Source organism: Enhydra lutris, unplaced genomic scaffold (assembly GCF_002288905.1).
Source record: "Enhydra lutris kenyoni isolate GAN:26980312 unplaced genomic scaffold, ASM228890v2 scaffoldscaffold37, whole genome shotgun sequence".
Classification (NCBI taxonomy): domain Eukaryota; kingdom Metazoa; phylum Chordata; class Mammalia; order Carnivora; family Mustelidae; genus Enhydra; species Enhydra lutris.
Window position 1 is genome coordinate 13,574,871 of NW_019154121.1, and position 15,888 is coordinate 13,590,758.

The 15,888-nt window shown below is 46.6% G+C and overlaps 1 protein-coding gene across 3 annotated transcripts; it reads right to left on the bottom strand.

The window, feature by feature from the left end:
- Nucleotides 1–2,096: 2,096 nt before the first annotated feature.
- LOC111154443 (protease, serine 23) lies at nt 2,097–15,660 on the bottom strand. 3 transcript variants are annotated; one of them, XM_022514044.1, is made up of 4 exons: nt 15,566–15,659; nt 6,781–8,010; nt 3,457–3,460; nt 2,097–2,128 (listed from the first exon to the last, which is right to left on the bottom strand). In XM_022514044.1, the coding sequence occupies exon 2, from the start codon at nt 7,995–7,997 to the stop codon at nt 6,864–6,866; it is 1,134 nt and encodes a 377-aa protein (XP_022369752.1). In that variant the 5' UTR covers nt 7,998–8,010; nt 15,566–15,659; the 3' UTR covers nt 2,097–2,128; nt 3,457–3,460; nt 6,781–6,863. The 3 variants fall into 3 exon arrangements, with proteins under 3 accessions (XP_022369752.1, XP_022369754.1, XP_022369753.1); XM_022514046.1 differs by lacking the exons at nt 2,097–2,128; nt 3,457–3,460 and having other exon boundaries at nt 6,475–7,759; nt 7,853–8,010; nt 15,566–15,620; XM_022514045.1 differs by lacking the exons at nt 2,097–2,128; nt 3,457–3,460 and having other exon boundaries at nt 6,475–8,010; nt 15,566–15,660.
- Between the last annotated feature and the right edge of the window lie 228 nt (nt 15,661–15,888).

The window sequence follows — 15,888 nt, forward strand, 5'->3', positions numbered from 1 at the left end:
AGGAGTCTCTGGACCACAGGCTAAGTTATAACAGACATCCACTCATTTTCTCACCATGTATTTCCTGTGGAGGACCAGGGGCCAATGGAAGATACAGGAAAGATCAGGGTTCAGCCCCTGCTTTTATAAGATTTAAAGGTTTTGTAGGAGAAACAAACACATAAATAATAGCAATGTAATACAGGCTAGAAGACACGCCTACAAGCCATCACCCAAGTTTTATTCTGGAATATATGTGGACCCAAGGAATCTCCACTCCCACGTCATCCCAAGTCAGGGCATTACAGGTTATATAAAACATGATGTATGGAGACCCGTGTGCCAGGCACTGGTCCAAGTGCGGGGTAAGTCAGACACAAAGCCTCACCTTCACGAAACTACATTCTAGGGACAGAGAAGGACAAAGAAGAGAAACCAATACAGCAGAGTGGGTGAGACAGCCCTTAGTGCTCAGCGGAGACAATGAGGCAGGGAAGGGAAGTGAGGGCGACTGAGCCAGGGGCTGGGGAGGGCGGGGCTTTTAGAGAAGATGGCCAGGGAAGGGACAACTCTGCAGAGAGCCAAGGGGGGCTGCCGTGCCCTCAGCTGCGGCTCCAGGCCCAGCCACTCGTTCTTTTTATTTCGTTTTCTGAGCTCTCCTCTTTTTCTCCAGTGAGAAGAGTTCAGTCTTGCTTCACTGGATTGGAACTCAACGCTTCCCAAAACTGTCCTGTTTATGGAAGAGAGCGCCTTCGTCCTCTATTTTTTCCTTTGGTCATCTCCACTCAACATGGGACTCGAACTCATGACTCCAAGATCAAGAGTTAACGTGCTCTACCAGCCTGAGCCAGCCAGGGGCCCTGGCCTGAGTCCTTTTAAAGTCTGAAGACAACAGGCAGTGATAAATCAAGACTAAGGGACACTTGGTATTTTTACGCACTTGATACACACACACACACACACACACACACAAATACCACACTGAAGAGTCATCTTGTACTTTCTGCCCTCAGAAAACATGAGGCTGGGCAGGAGGGGACGACGCCCCTGGGCATCCCTAAGCCCATGTTTTCCTGGCCCTTCCAAGGGCAGATTCCCCCAGGGAGGGTGTGGCCCTGGATCCTCGAACCTCCTGGGGGCAGAGCTGTCCCAAGGCTCCTCGGGAGGGTTCCGTCCATCAGTCACGCCAGGCACTGACCAAGCATAGTCCGGGCTCCGGCAGCAGGGAGCCCAGAGATGCACAAGGCCATGTTCTGTGTGGAGGACTGTGTGGCCCCTCTCAGGTCTGCTGCCCACAGCCCACTGCCTTGCCCACTGCAGCCAGAGGGACAGTCCCTTGGCCCTCCCTCTTCACCCACTCCGCTTTAGACTTTTTTCCCTTGGCTTCTGTGAGACCACATTTTCATGGTTTTCCTCTGACCTCATGGGCTGCTTCTTCCCAGCCCCTGGGCTGCCTCTTCCTCCTTCTCTTCCTCCTCCTCCTCCTCGTCCTCCATGAATCTGACCTCTAAACACTGATGGACCAGGACTCTGTCCTCAGTCCTCTTCTCAAGCCTCATGCTCCCATTCTCACCCCTCGTGATGTTATCTGGTCCTGTGGTTTTAAATCCCACGTGCTGATTCAGGTCCTTCCAGCGAATTTCACCCAAGCTCGAAAGCGGAGAGCCTTACTGAGCAACTGGAGTGCTTACCTGACATCTCCACTTTCCTTTTTACAGATTTATTTATCCGAGGAAGAGAACATGGTGGGCGGGAGCAGCAGAGGGAGAAGGAGAGAAGCAGACTCCCCACCGAGCCCGGAGTCCCAACGCGGGGCTTGATCCCACAGCCCTGAGATCGTGACTGGAGCCAAAATCAAGAGTCCGACACTTAACCTACGGAGCCACCCAGGTGCCCCTCCACTTGGGTGTCTATTATTTGAATCTAACATGACCAACACAAAAATTCTTGATTTTCGTTCCCCGGATCCCAAACCCTGTCCCTTCCTTCCCCAGTTCTCACCATCTCAGCAGATGGTACCTGGACTCTATCTAGAGGCTCAGGCCCCAAACCAAAGTGTCATTCTTTTTTTCTTTTTCTCACTGAGGTATAATTAATATTACACACACACACACATACACACACACACACACACACACACACACACACACTATAATATTAGTTTCAGGTATGCAACATAATAATTGTCTATTTGTATTTATTGTGATACGATCACCACAAATTTAGTTAATGTCTGCCACCATACACAGTGATAACAAATTTTTTTTCCTGTGATGAGAACTTTTTAAGATCTACTCTCTCAGCAACTTTCAAATATGCAATGCAGTATTTTTTTTTAATATTGTATTTATTTATTTGACAGAGATCACAAGGAGGCAGAGAGGCAGGCAGAGAGAGAGAGGGGGAAGCAGGCTCCCTGCTGAGCAGAGAGCCCGATGCGGGGCTTGATCCCAGGATCCTGGGATCATGACCTGAGCCAAAGACAGAGGCTTTAATCCACTGAGCCACCCAGGCACCCCTGCAATGCAGTATTTTTGATCTTAGTCACTGTGCTGTAATTACGTCCTCATGATTTACTTATTTTATAGCTGGCAGTTTGTACCTTTTAATCCCCTTCACTCATTTCACCTCTTGAACAGGCCAAATTTGATCCTGCTAGGGGCCCTCACACTCGGCTCCCTCAGCCTGGAACATTCCCTCCCCTGGATCTTCAATGAGCAGCTTATGTATAACAAGCCTGGGCTTGGGGTATTTTGTTGATTTACCACTGGAGGGGGCTGTCTGGCAGGTAATTGTGAACCAACCTCAGAAGGCAGAGGGTTACATTACCACAGGTATGTGCTAAGGAGGATGGAAGAGCTGGTGTTACCTGAGGAGTAGCAATCACTGACAGGACACAGATGTTTGCCCTTTCCCTCTTTCTCTGCTCCACTCTAGCCCACTGGAGGAGATGGATCTGAAGACAGAGGATCTTTGAATCAGATAGGAGGGTTTTAAGTCTTAAATTAAACTGCACTGAGATTTATTCACCGAAAGGAACCAGGCAACTATGGAATCAGTCTGCCCAACTCCAAGGCTATCATGTTCCCACAGCAGTCTGATGTCCTAGCTCTTAGCCTTATTTATTCTATTCCTGGAAGCTGGTTTCTTTCTTCCTCTGGGCTAACAGCAGACTATAAACTGATATGTTATCTGCTAGAAATGGTCCGTGTTTACCACCTATCTGCTCTAAATGCCAGCCCAGCAAAAAAAATTTTTAATACCCTTCCTCCATTGGAAGCCCTCTAAATGCTGCTCCAGGCAAAGGCGGCATGCAGGAGGAACCCCATGACAGCCCAGGTATGAGACAGGCAGGAAGCTGCAGCCTCGCCATTGCTCCGAGGTTACCAAAATGGCTGTCGGTCTGCATTCCTTCCAGACAGTGCTCTGAAGGGCTTACCAGTTAGAGTGGAGCAGACATGCTGGATTTCCAGGGACACACCTGGTATATGCCTGCTGTCCTAAACCATTATTCACAGACTTCCCATTCAGGCTCAAAAAAACTCCATTCTAGATAAAATAAATGGACGTTCTACCAAGTAGAAATAAACTGACAGTGGCAACCTTAAGGCATCCTTGAGTTGGTTCGTAACAAGGACTAAGAGGGCCAGGCATGAAAAGAACTCAGACAAATCAAGGAGAGCCAGGCCTGGGCAAAGCCTATCTACTAGCCTCCCTAGTCTAGGACAGTGACCAGCCTCTTGAAAGGAAGTGCCAAGGACTGGGGTCATAACTCCCCCGGCTGACTCTCTACCCTTCAGCATCATGTGTCGTCCTTGACAAGCTCTGGACCAGAGACTCCGGTAGGTGTTAGAGAGAGATTGCTACCTTAAATACTGCCTGGTGTCCCCGGGGGCTTGCCCTGGCTAGGGACACGGGGTCACACAAAGACAAGACCATGATCTTGAGGTTCCAACTTGCTTTCCAGTCATTTTAAATCCACTTTCAGTCCAAAAGAACTAACGAAAAAAGAAAAACACCTGCAACTCCACTACTGGCTGGCTCATCTTTCTTTTCCTTTTTAGCCATATTTTTTTCATTCTTTTGGACTAGATCCTTTCTAAAATTCAAAATTCTGAATAAAGTCTATGGGGGAAAAATGTCCCGGATTCTGCCACAACTTTCTGATTCGCAGTGACAAATGATTTCCAAGTTTCTTCTCTCCCGTTTTACCCCTGGAACCTATCCCAATCTGGATCCCGTGTTGTGGCCACACCCCAAAGGCACCAATGCTTGATGCCACTAGCGGCTCATCATACTTTCTGCACAATCTCCTTGACCAGGGCTGCCACAGAGATCCCCACAATGTACTTATTAGACTACTAAATCGCTCATTGGCATTACATGAGAAAACAAGGGTTCAGTGATCAAAGGTCTTTATTGAAGTGCAGATTTTAAAACATTACCATGATTCTTTACTACAGGACTTCTTAGAGCTTTCAAAGTGCAAACAGGCAAGTGAATCCCTGCTGAGGAAAGGGAGTACCGGGAGGCAGCTCCCCCCCCCCCGCCCAATGGTGGTACCCTTTTTGTTCTTTGGAGACTGTCTGGAGGGATGAATATTTATGGCACATACTTTAGGAATGCCATTCTACTAGCCTTACTAGAAATACATCCCTACCACATATAACTAATACATGTAAAACACTAATTATATTAATTTCATGAGTCCGTTCTTTTTTTATTTCCAATTCCACAACAATCTGATGCCATGCTTCCTTTTATTACCACTGAAGAGATGGACACGTTGAGTTATTTTACCATCTAGGAGTTCTGTTGTACATAGCATGTGGGTATTTTTCTTCAGTAAATGACACCTATTTGAACTCAACATTGATATTACTTTGACTTTGTGCCACTGCCTACCTTTGGCAGAAGAAGTTTCAACTTTGCAAAATATCAAAATCAGGAAATCAGGTGCTTCACAAAAGGAGCATCTTTTTTTTTTTTTAATCAGTCTTGTCTAGGTGTTCAGTGAACGTCTTTTCGCATCATCAAGAGCAAAAATAAACCCCCCCAAATACCAAACACAGGGAGGCAGACCTCTCTTCTTCCTCACGCTCAGTTCCTGCTAGATTTCAAAGCAAACTGTACTGGGACTCAGAAGAACCCCAGCCGCCTTACCTCTCTTTGTTATGCATGATATATCTTATGTGATTTGAAGAAAGCACTGTGGCTGTCCATTTCTTGAATGTCTTATCAGGATTCTTCTTCTGAAAAGCTCAGGAAACCCAAGCCAAAAGCCACCCGGAGAAAGTTGAAGCTTCAGTGCCATATCTGAATGTCCTTGCAGAGCGTTACAGTTCAGGCTGATTATGACCTAAGGTACAAGCCCAGCAGACGTCGTCTGTCCTGTAATCCCTTTGCTCTTCTGCTCCCCCCTCCCCCTACCCCAGACATTTAGGAAGACGCGCTCAGGCTAAGAGGCATAAAATGAGGACATAAAATAAGTCACATTCTTTTCTTTATAAACTGTGATTATCCTATGGGTAAAACATTCATACAGACGTCTGCTGGAGCGGGAATTCTGATCCACTTTGCATTCTCCCGACTTCCATCTTTACTACTGGTGTTTGATTGTTATGTGCCTGTAGCCTCAAGTAACCCAGTAAAAGAGGCCCTTTAAAGCCAGTTGGGCGGGGGGGAATGTCCTCTTGGTTTTTCTTAAAGAACCGTCCAAATATTTTTACTATAATAAGTTAAGTCAAGGAGAGAAGTTTCCGAATCGCTCAAGTCCATCACTCCCTGAAAGCACACTGAAAACTGTAGAACAATTCTGATTCAGCTGTGGGCCTGTGCCAGGCTCCAGACAAGGGCTCAGTCTGGTGTGACATCTGCCATACTATGTGTCCATTGCTCTCTGGAATTTAATTCATTTGCAATCACTCCATCCAAATGATAAAACATGAGATGTGCTATACTCTGGGGGTAAAATGAAATGATTGTTTTTAGTGGGACCACAACCATTCGCTGGGAAGCGATACACAGCTTTTTCTAATTGGGTCCTGATGATTGTCTTCTGGAAAAGAGCGAGTTCAAGGAACGTGAGTAAAATCCTGTGACGTGGAAGGCTGGGCATAAATGGTCTTGCCCTCTCTGGTGCATCACAAAGCTGACAAGGCCATAGGTTGGGTCTTCTCCAGAAGGACAGCAACAGTCTTTGGGAGGGAAACTACTTCAAAACTGCAAGCAACTTGGGATACTGACTTACTGTAAGACACAGTTTAAAAGGTGTACCAATATAGTCAACAGATTCTTTTACTTATCAAGGACTACTGTGCAAACACCTCCAAATCCAAAATATTATACCTGCCTGTTTATGAAGTATCATGAAGTTTCCTAAGAGTTGTATGGGGAACACTGCCCTCTGGAAATGTTAATGACTAGGCATTAAAAACAACAACAACAAAAAACCCCAAGATGAATCTCAGGAGAAAATACATATATATACACACATAAGAATTTAAGAATCTCTTATCTCCCGTATGCCACATATTTAATATAAACCTTTGAAACAAGTTCAGATGAAAAAAGTTCAAAGTTCTCCAAAAGTGAAAGATTAACTTACTTGCTAAATATTCCCTATTGTCCCAAACATCAATGTGGTGTGTTTGTTTGTTTTTATTTCTATGCAAAAGTATGCCTTTAAATTCCTTAAATGATGCAGGATACACAAACCAGTTTTCAAATCATAAAGCCAGGCATCTTGCAACTTTAAAAAGTTAGGTAAAAGGTATCATGACACATCACACGTGCAGATGCACACACACCCCAATGACAACATTTGGCCTCTCCTAAAATAAGTACACAAAGACCATCAAGGGTGGCCAGGAAGGAACCCTGCATCACCCCTCCCTGCAATCCAGGTAGTTTCCTTTAATCCAATAGCAGATCTGAGCATATTTGAGAGGGGTGATTCTAACGGCCACGTTGAAGTCCTGCGGAGAACCATTCATGTCTACCCACTGGTGCCCTGAAAAGATGCCAATAATTTTCCGCTCCCACTTCTGCTGCTGCCTCTTCCACATCCTCACATAGACCCCGGAGCCGCTGGCCCCGGGCTGGGCGTCGCACTGCTGGTAGAGCAGGTCATAGGTCTCGTCTTTGACATCACAGAAGCGGTACACCAAGTTGCCGGGTCGATCGTTGTCATACCCAGAGAAGTGGATCCTGCCCCCGGGCAGCTGCTTGGCCGGAGGGCTCACCCCAATCTTCATGAACTTTCTCTTGTGGGGTTTTTTGAGTTCTAGGAGGGCGTAGTCGTAATCCATGCCAATGTCGTTGGCATTGCCTTTGATCCAACCCTTGGGCACGTGGGTACGCTTCACCCGGATCCACTGAAACTTCATCTTCTCCGGCCCCGTGGAGCTTGAGCTGTTGGCCCCGCGACCGCTGTCTTTAAACTTGGGCTTCAGGAAGCCCACTCGAAGTTTCTGGGTCCCCTTCACATAGGTTTTCCCGTCGTGGATGCAATGGGCAGCTGTGAGGACGTGCTTCTCCGCCACCAGGGTGCCCGTGCAGCCCGTAGATAACTTCACTGATGTGGAGAAGGGGTAGTTGAGCAAGAAGTCCTTCCCGAAGATGCTGAATCTGCTGTCATAGCCATAAATCTGCCGCTTCCTCCGAGACCTTCCCGAAGACTCTTGGCCCCCGCCACTGCTGAGGACGTAAATGCCCACCTGCGTCTCCGTGCGGCTGCCGTTGGCATAGAGCGTCTCGTAAGACAGGTACTGCTTGGCCTCTTCGTAAGTGGGCAGCGGAGTCCCCTTATGACACTGGGGTCCGCACGAGGAGGACACATCCAATCTGGCTTCAGCCCCAAAGTCTGGCTTGCCCAGGTTGAGGGTGGACTGGGGCAAGACCACGGGGAGGCGGTAAGCAGGCCAAGTGGGTTTCCAGTGGGTGCCATAGGGGCTCACCTGCCCAACAGCACAGAGCAGGAGGAGGAAAAGGAAGAGGAGCCCTGGGATCCCCGCCATGCTGAGCACCACTCTGTAGGAACAAAGATAAGCAGGTCAGGAGGGCAAGGGGCTGAGCAGCGGCTGGCTGAGGAAACAGCCCTGCAGCATGCCTGTCATTGTTTCCAAGTCTGTGAACCCTCCTCAGGAATCAGGGTGTGGAGAGGAATCCCAAGATAATGGTCTCACTTACAATCCAAGGCTGAACCCGGGAACTTTCCCGTGCTCAAAATGAAACGGGGTGTTCATTCCCTTCTACGTTTCAGATGCCCCTCATGATGGCCCAGCGCGAGGTGGCGAGCAAACAGTCATTCGTCCCCAGAAGAGCTGCTCTGGCAGCCCCGGGTTCTGTGTGATGTCTGGCCTTCTTTGTGCTCGGTTCTAAACTTTTATTCTCTCCTACCTCCCTGGTCCACCTGCCCCTCTTTCCTTATTTCTGCCGTTCTCAGTACAGCCTGCGCTTGGAAAATCTTCAGTGCAACTTGCTCCTGTAAATTTCAACTACACAGTTAACTGAGGGACCGAGGCTTGGAGGAGGGATAGCTCCACAGCATGGCGCTTGCTGGGATTCCTATTGCTTCGAAATGGGGAGTGACTCCAAAGAGAGCATGAGACATTTTCTTTTTTTGAAAAAATTTTTAAAGATTTTATTTATTTATTTGACAGAGAGAAACCCAGCGAGAGAGGGAACACAAGCAAGAGGAGTGGGAAAGGGAGTAGCAGGCTTCCCACTGAGCAGGGAGCCAGATGCGGGGCTCGATCCAGGACCCAGGGAACATGACCTGAGGGGAAAGTGGACACTTAATGACTGAGCCACCCAGGAACCCTTTTTTTTTTTTTTTTAATTTAAAACAACCTTAACTATTATGAATTTAGTTCCAGAGTCATCAGGCCTCTAGCAAACAAGATATTCCTTCTTCCTTTGGATTCTGTGGCCTGCTAACAGAATCTCTGTCAAAGATCTGAAGCTCTAACGTAGCATCAGGTATCACATTGTGAGCTTTACTGCTGGTTACTTTTCAGGTCTTTGTATCTATGTTCCTGGCTCCACTGAATGCCTTGAATTTGGCCCTATGCTAATGCTCGCTCAACAAAGATTTATTGAGTGGATTTACTGAATGAGTACTTGTATTCATGGAAGAGTGAGTTAGTGATTCGTGTAGCTACAAAAACCACATTTCTGGAACGATGCATGCTGAGTGCTAATGACAGAGATGTATGTGGATGATGGGGTGGCTCGGGGAAAAGGGCATGGAATCCAGGTGTGAGGAGGATCAAGAACAGGGGAGCCATTCCAGGGAAGGTGATGCTTGAGGTGGGTGGTGAAGGTGAGGAGAAGTTAGATAATCTAAGACAGGGTGAAGGGGACACTTCGAGAGAGGGGACGGTAGTACGCAAAGACACGGAGACGTGCAACCGTGCAAGTCATTTCAGAAACTGTACTTAGCTCAGCAAAGGTGGGAGAGGTGGGGGGCAAGAACCATATTACGTAAGACTGTGTATACTAACTGAAGAAGTTTAGATTTTCTCCTGAAATGTATGTTCAAAGAGCTGGATCAATCATCCCACCAGACAAACAACAATGAAAAATGAGATTGGGAAGTACTCCCATAAACATTCAAGGACCAGCTGGCTCTGACTGGCTGTGGATCTTCTGTTCAGGAAAAGCTGATGTAGCAGGTAAGGTAATGAGTTCATGGTGAAGTTTTCCTGAAAGGAGGACATGGAAGGGTTAGGTCTCCTAGGCTCTGGCACCTGGCAGGAGTCAGGAAGAAGCCATCTCCTTGTTCCCATTCTCTTTCTCTTGAGAGCACAGACCTGCTGGCAGCTTTTGGGTACCTTTTGCTTTCTTTTACATAAAACTGGTAAATCCCATCGATCTGATCTAGTCCAGCTGAGCATGCCAACCCACATTCCCAATATCTACACACGATATTACTAAGAGGTGTGCTTATCCGCCCCCTTTTCTGAGATCTTTTTGCTTGGCTCCTTCTCTCTGATTCCACTTCTGTTAGAGAAAACAGGGATAGGATAAAAAAGGAATGAGCTCCCAGAAAAGGTAATTCCTTGGCTCTTCCTGATTCTTTGAAATTGTTTCTTTCCCTTTTGCCAAACAGGAAGAGTCTCTTGGCTCTTCTGCAGGAAGGTAATACATCTAGTGGTTTCTCCAAATCCTTGAAACCCTGGGGAACGTGTGTATGTGCACATACGTGTTTGCATGTGCTTGCTGGTGGGGAGGGTAGATACCATCATGACTAAAGGCTCTAAGTGGATGAGGGAGGGGATGCTAATGCTAGGAAAGCCTTCCTCCCTAATGGGGACTTCCCCGGTGGGCTAGTTGTGGTGAGGACAACCCTTTAGGAAACTTCAGGAAACGGCTCTGTGTCTGATTATTCCCATCTCCTGGCTCAGGACCCAGTCCTTAAACATATGTCGGTCCTGGACAGCCTTTTTCTCTATAAGTTACTGTCTGAGTAACTAAATGCCCTCCACACTAGAATCCCTGCCAAGTGTGATATGTACTAGGAGGAATCCTGCATCTCCCACAGGGCTGTGTCTTGGACCCCTACACACCTTTGCCTCCTCCCTTAGATTACCGTGGAGAATGCTGATGCCTGCTAACATGGACCAGCAGATGTGTTAGGCCACCTTTGACTTCAGCTTATCTAAGAAAGAAAACACAGGATCCAGAGATCCAAGGATGTGATTCTTGAGAGAGAGAGAGAGAGAGAGAGAGAGAGAGAGGAGATGGTATTATGCTATGAGTTTTTGTAAACTGTAGGTAATCTTTTTGGTGTGCACGAAGAACAGGGACAGGGCGAGTAGAGCATGCTCCCATGGGCCACCATCTAGAGCATGCATCCTCAAGTCTCAAACTGGAAATTTACATGTGAACTGGATGCTGGAGTGCACTGCCTGAATGATCTACTGTAGCAGAATTCCTCCAGTGGCATCTCTTTATCCAAACATTGAAATAGTCCATTGGCAGGAGTGTCAGGGAAGAGAATGGCAGGAAAGAGTCTGCAATATTAACTAGGAACTGGGTCTTAATGAATTAACCTCCTCTTAGGCAAAATTAACTCTAATTTCACTTTCCCAAGTGCTTTGCCTCTACAGCAAACCCATTTAAAAAATATTTTCAGTCCTTGAAACGTTTCTTACCTCACAGTGAGGTCACAGATTTTTTTCTTTCTTTCTTTCTTTTTTTTTTTTTTTAAGGTCGGTCTTTTCAAAAAATGTTTTGGAACCAGCTCCCGAAAACATTTAGGAGAGTTAGGGGTCTGGAGAAATGGAGACAAGTTTTTTTGTGGGCATAAGGGCTGGGCAGTCAGTTAGGGTCTCTCACGGGCCACGGCCTCACTCGACTTCCTAAAATACAGGACTGAATTTGTTCCTCAGAGAGAGGACAAGTGACTGTGCCAAGAACTTTTGGGATCATTTATAAATCATACGATGCCGGTAGAGGATGCTAAAGAGAGTTTTATTAGGATATTAATATTCTCTAAGGAGTATCAATATCAATATTCTAGATAGCATATTATCTAACTAATACCTAACAGTCATTCAATGATATTACTAACTCGAGTCCTTACAACTTAAATTCTGATCATTTAGCCAGAGAAGGAGAAATCAGCCCAACTATAAGTAAAGGTCTGCTAAACCAACGAGGTAGTGTCAAGATATCATCCTTTAGGAATAAACTTTTTGGATCCCTTAAAAACAGAAACTTCCATTATTCAGAAACACTGCCTGCAGGTTCCCTATATTATTGCTTAAACTGAACTCATTAATTTGTGGTAAGACCTTGTTCTGATGGTTCATATCTTGATTAAATTCTCTTTGTAACTTTGAAAGCTATAAAATTGCATTAAAAAGACTTTAATTCATATTTAGAAATTAAAGCAGACTAATGCAGGTCAAATTCTTCCAAAGTGGTTAAGTTTGTTGTTATTATTATTTTTAAAATTTTACTGAAGTATAATTATATTAGTTTGAGGTATGCAACATAATGGTTTTTTAACTGACTATAAATTGGGAGATAAAGTTGTCTGTTCTCAGGCTCCCAAATGGGTTTAAGCTGACATCTGTATTAAGGTTATGTATTTCATAAACTGCTCACCCCTTTACCAGATGTGTGTTTAGGGTAGCTTAGAAATTATTCTGAGTAACAACCTGAATGGATGATCCCTTTAGTCTTTTTAGTGCTGGTCTTTTCAGACCCAGGATTTTCTAATTTTAGAATTTTCCAGGGTCACAAAAGCCCAGGGCAAGCACTCTGCTGTACACAAACAGGATCTGCACCATCATTTACTGTTTGGGAGCTACACGCACAGAATTCAGGAGGCCAGAGGCGGAGAGGAAGAGGAAAATTTATTTTGCTAATCTCTTGCCTATCTGCGAGACAAGATTTCCCTCCTCAGTTCTCCAAGGAAACAAAGGCCTCCAGCAGAGGGCGGCTTTCAAGAATGGTGTGGAAGGATGGCTGGGTGTGCAGGCTCTCAGAAAAGTGTGAGGGGGGAATCTCACCCATCAAGGCCCTTTCCCAAGGCAATCACACCCTACCCTGACTCCTTCCCCATTAATAAGACGCCAATGATAACCATGATGCTTTAAAATTAGGTTGGTGGCTTTGCATTAATTTCTCAACTCACCTGATGATAATTTCCTGAATAATTTCCCAGAAGACAAGTATTGTTTCCATTTTTATAAACTCTAAGCGAGCCTGCACTATGCCCATTTAAGTCTACTTAAACAAACACTGTAGGATAGAAACAGATATAATAACAACATTCATAATCTCACTGTTGGAAAGGAAACTAATGGATTCCATTACCTTGAAATTCTTTCTTGCCTTCACAAATAAGTCACCTTATCTTTACAGAGCTGTCTGAAATACGCACCCCTTAAAAAACAAAACAAACAAAAAAACCCAAAGATCTCCAAATCTTACCTTCCAAATCTTATTTTCATTTTATCTAACTCCAGATGAAAAAAATTCAAGTCTATAACATTTCATTTCTAGGAATAAGCCTTTACTGGATAAAGATTCCTCACATACATAATTATCTTGTAAAGTTCTCAACCAAGTATTCTCATGTATCACTTCACCTGAATGACAAAGCAGAACGGAAAATTAAGGTAAGTAAGTATTTTTTTTTTTAAACCATGCTTAGTAATACAGAAACGATTCCTTTTCCAACTCTGTATCTCTGACTGACAAGAGTTACACATTCTGTGCTCCAGCACTCAGCATGAGCCACTGTCCTGCTGTCCACCGTCTAAAAATATTTATACATTAGGAGGATGCTGCTACTTCACAAATCCACTAATAATCTAATGGTGAAGGGACTGTGCACATTGACGTACACACCACAGCCATCTGCTTAGAGGTTTGGGCACTGACACTTCTCTGCCCCAGAACTGCACCTTCGTCTTCAACACTGCAACAACCCAGCTCTCCTCAAGAGGGCAAGTGTTCGGGAGAATGACTAACTTCTCTAGCAAACAAGTGCTGGGAGAAGAGGAAGAAAAAAAAAAAAATCTAATCCTCAGGACATACATTCTCTATCATACAACAGATAAATTCCTGTGACCACTATAAACAGTAATGTCGAAACAAACAGTGGGCAAGTCTGTGGAGATAAAAGTTTTGGACACCATCTGGAAGGCTAACAAAAGGTTTTCCATGGAATCTGCGGCAGGAATACTGAACAGTGAAACCATGCTAATTCCTAAAGCAAATACCTAAAAATGAAAAAAGCTCTGTGAACCCTCTGCAGCCAGGCTTGGTCTCATTTTCCCGAGTCACAGAACCTGTTAAAGGAAAACAGACCTAATCACAGAATGGTTTAAGAATTACAGCCCGGACAGGAAAGAAATACAGGGCATTTACAAGCCTGGGCACCCTAAACATAATCTTGTGGTCAAACCAAGTTTAACTTCTTCTGTATCAACTTTTAGGCAAAATGAACTATCCTAGTGAGCTTGGGACAAACCGGGTGGCAGAACAAGGACAGAGTGTACCAAACTGTCAGTGGTGAGACCTGGAGAAAGGAATTCCCCATAGCCAGTGGGAGTTACGCATGAATAATGCCCGGTGGACTGAATCCTAAGGGATCTCTGAGAAGAAAACTATGTGGGAGAACCTGAACCTATTATACACTGCACACTGGGGCCAGTAATGTTCTCAGATCCACCAATGGGCACTGCAGTATTAATACTACAAACAGAAAAGTGCACCCAAATTCACCATCTACTTGAATGAAGTGTTGGTGTTACGAAAATGAGATCCATATTAGTTACCTGGCAAGAAAGCTTCCTTTCCAGCTCAGGTACAGGAAAGCATGACAGTGACTATTTACATGGGAAGAACACAAGTGAAACAATTTATTCGAATGCAGAAGGTCTACATATGATGAAACTTTCACAAGTAAACATAGTGGCTTTTGTAGCATTTCTCTTAAATTCCTTCCCCCATCAGGCTTCTTGAGAGACACAGTCCTTAGGTCTATTTTCAGTGCTTTTACACACAAGGAGGATCCTGAAACAAGGGCAATAAATATCCTCACTTTAACTGGCATTAGGCTTTGGCCACAGCTAACTTCAAACTATAAAGTCCACTCCTTCCCCTATGGCCACGTGAATATGACTGGCATTGGCCTGTCTGCTCCGAGGAGCACACAGGGAGGGACTCCTTAAGTCCAGTTTCGGGCGCTGAGGGAAGCCAGTCCATCCCCACACTGATCCCGAACAACCTGGAGCTTTCCACCAGCCAGGGGCTGTTTCTCTTTCTGAAGTCTCTTGGGTGTTGCCCGAAGGTTAATAAAACACCCGGAATTTTATCAGCTGCTTTTTCATAAGATGTTGGAAAGCAACCTTAATTTGTATTCCGGAGGGGAATGGTGGTTTTTCCTCACCAAAATAATAATTCTCCCTCCTCTTCGAAAACATTTTTTAAACTTTTCAAACTTTTATTTAAAAGTTAACTCGTTCCACAGGCCGAAGAAGAAATATTTGCTTCCAACGGTGGTGATAGTTCACAGTTTATAAGGAAGCACACGGCCATCAATTAAAGTTCCAGAGAAAAGATCCTAGTTCCTAACCTGTACTTGTTGCACTTTCCTTGCTGGCTAAGATGTGTTCACAATCACGTGCCCAGTTAAAAATTAATGTTCAGATCATGTTGGAATACATGTATGCAAAACCCCAGGAAAGTAAGTGCTGGTGGTGGGTGGGGGTGTGCGGGCGCGGAGGAGACGGGGTTGTTGTCATCGCTCAGCTGGCGGAGAGCTCACCCAGAGCCGGCTCTTCCCCTGCTCCCACCCAGCATCCAAGGCAGCACCCGTCTTTCCCATCCGCTGCCGGGTGACACTGAGAATGCAGGCGCCCTGCTGCCCCTGAGTCTCCGCGGAGCTCCTTCAGGCCGCGGGACCCAGCCCTCCAGCCCCGAGGGCGGCCGGGCGAAGTCCTCGGTGCCCCCCGCAGCCAGCAGTCACCCCACGCCGCGCGCACCGGCCCTTTGTCCCGCTGCTGTCGGCGCCGCGCTCCCCGCGAGTTCCGCGGTGTCCCGAGCCCGCGCCCGCACTCACCCGCGCCGAGCAGCCCGCAGGGGCTGCGGCTCACTGCGCGGCTCCAACAGGTGTGGGCGCCGGGAGGACGCGCGCGACTCCCATGCCTGCCCCGAGGCGCGACCGAGTGCGAGCTGGCGGGCGGGCGAGCGAGCAGCGCCGGCAGCGGGCGGGTCCGCCCCCCGCGCCTCCCGAGGCCCGCCCACCCCGCCTCGGGCCTCGGGGAAGCCGCGCGCCCGCCGCCCCCACCCCACCCCACCCCCCGCCCCAGCCCGCGCGTCCGCCCCAGCCCCCGCCCCTCGCCTCAGGCGGGAACTGAGGGCAGCCAGCCCCGGGGTTCCGCA

What these genes read in the sequence shown, in the direction of transcription:
- LOC111154443 (XM_022514044.1), bottom strand. Translation starts at nt 7,997, where the DNA reads ATGGCGGGGATCCCAGGGCTCCTCTTCCTTTTCCTCCTCCTGCTCTGT.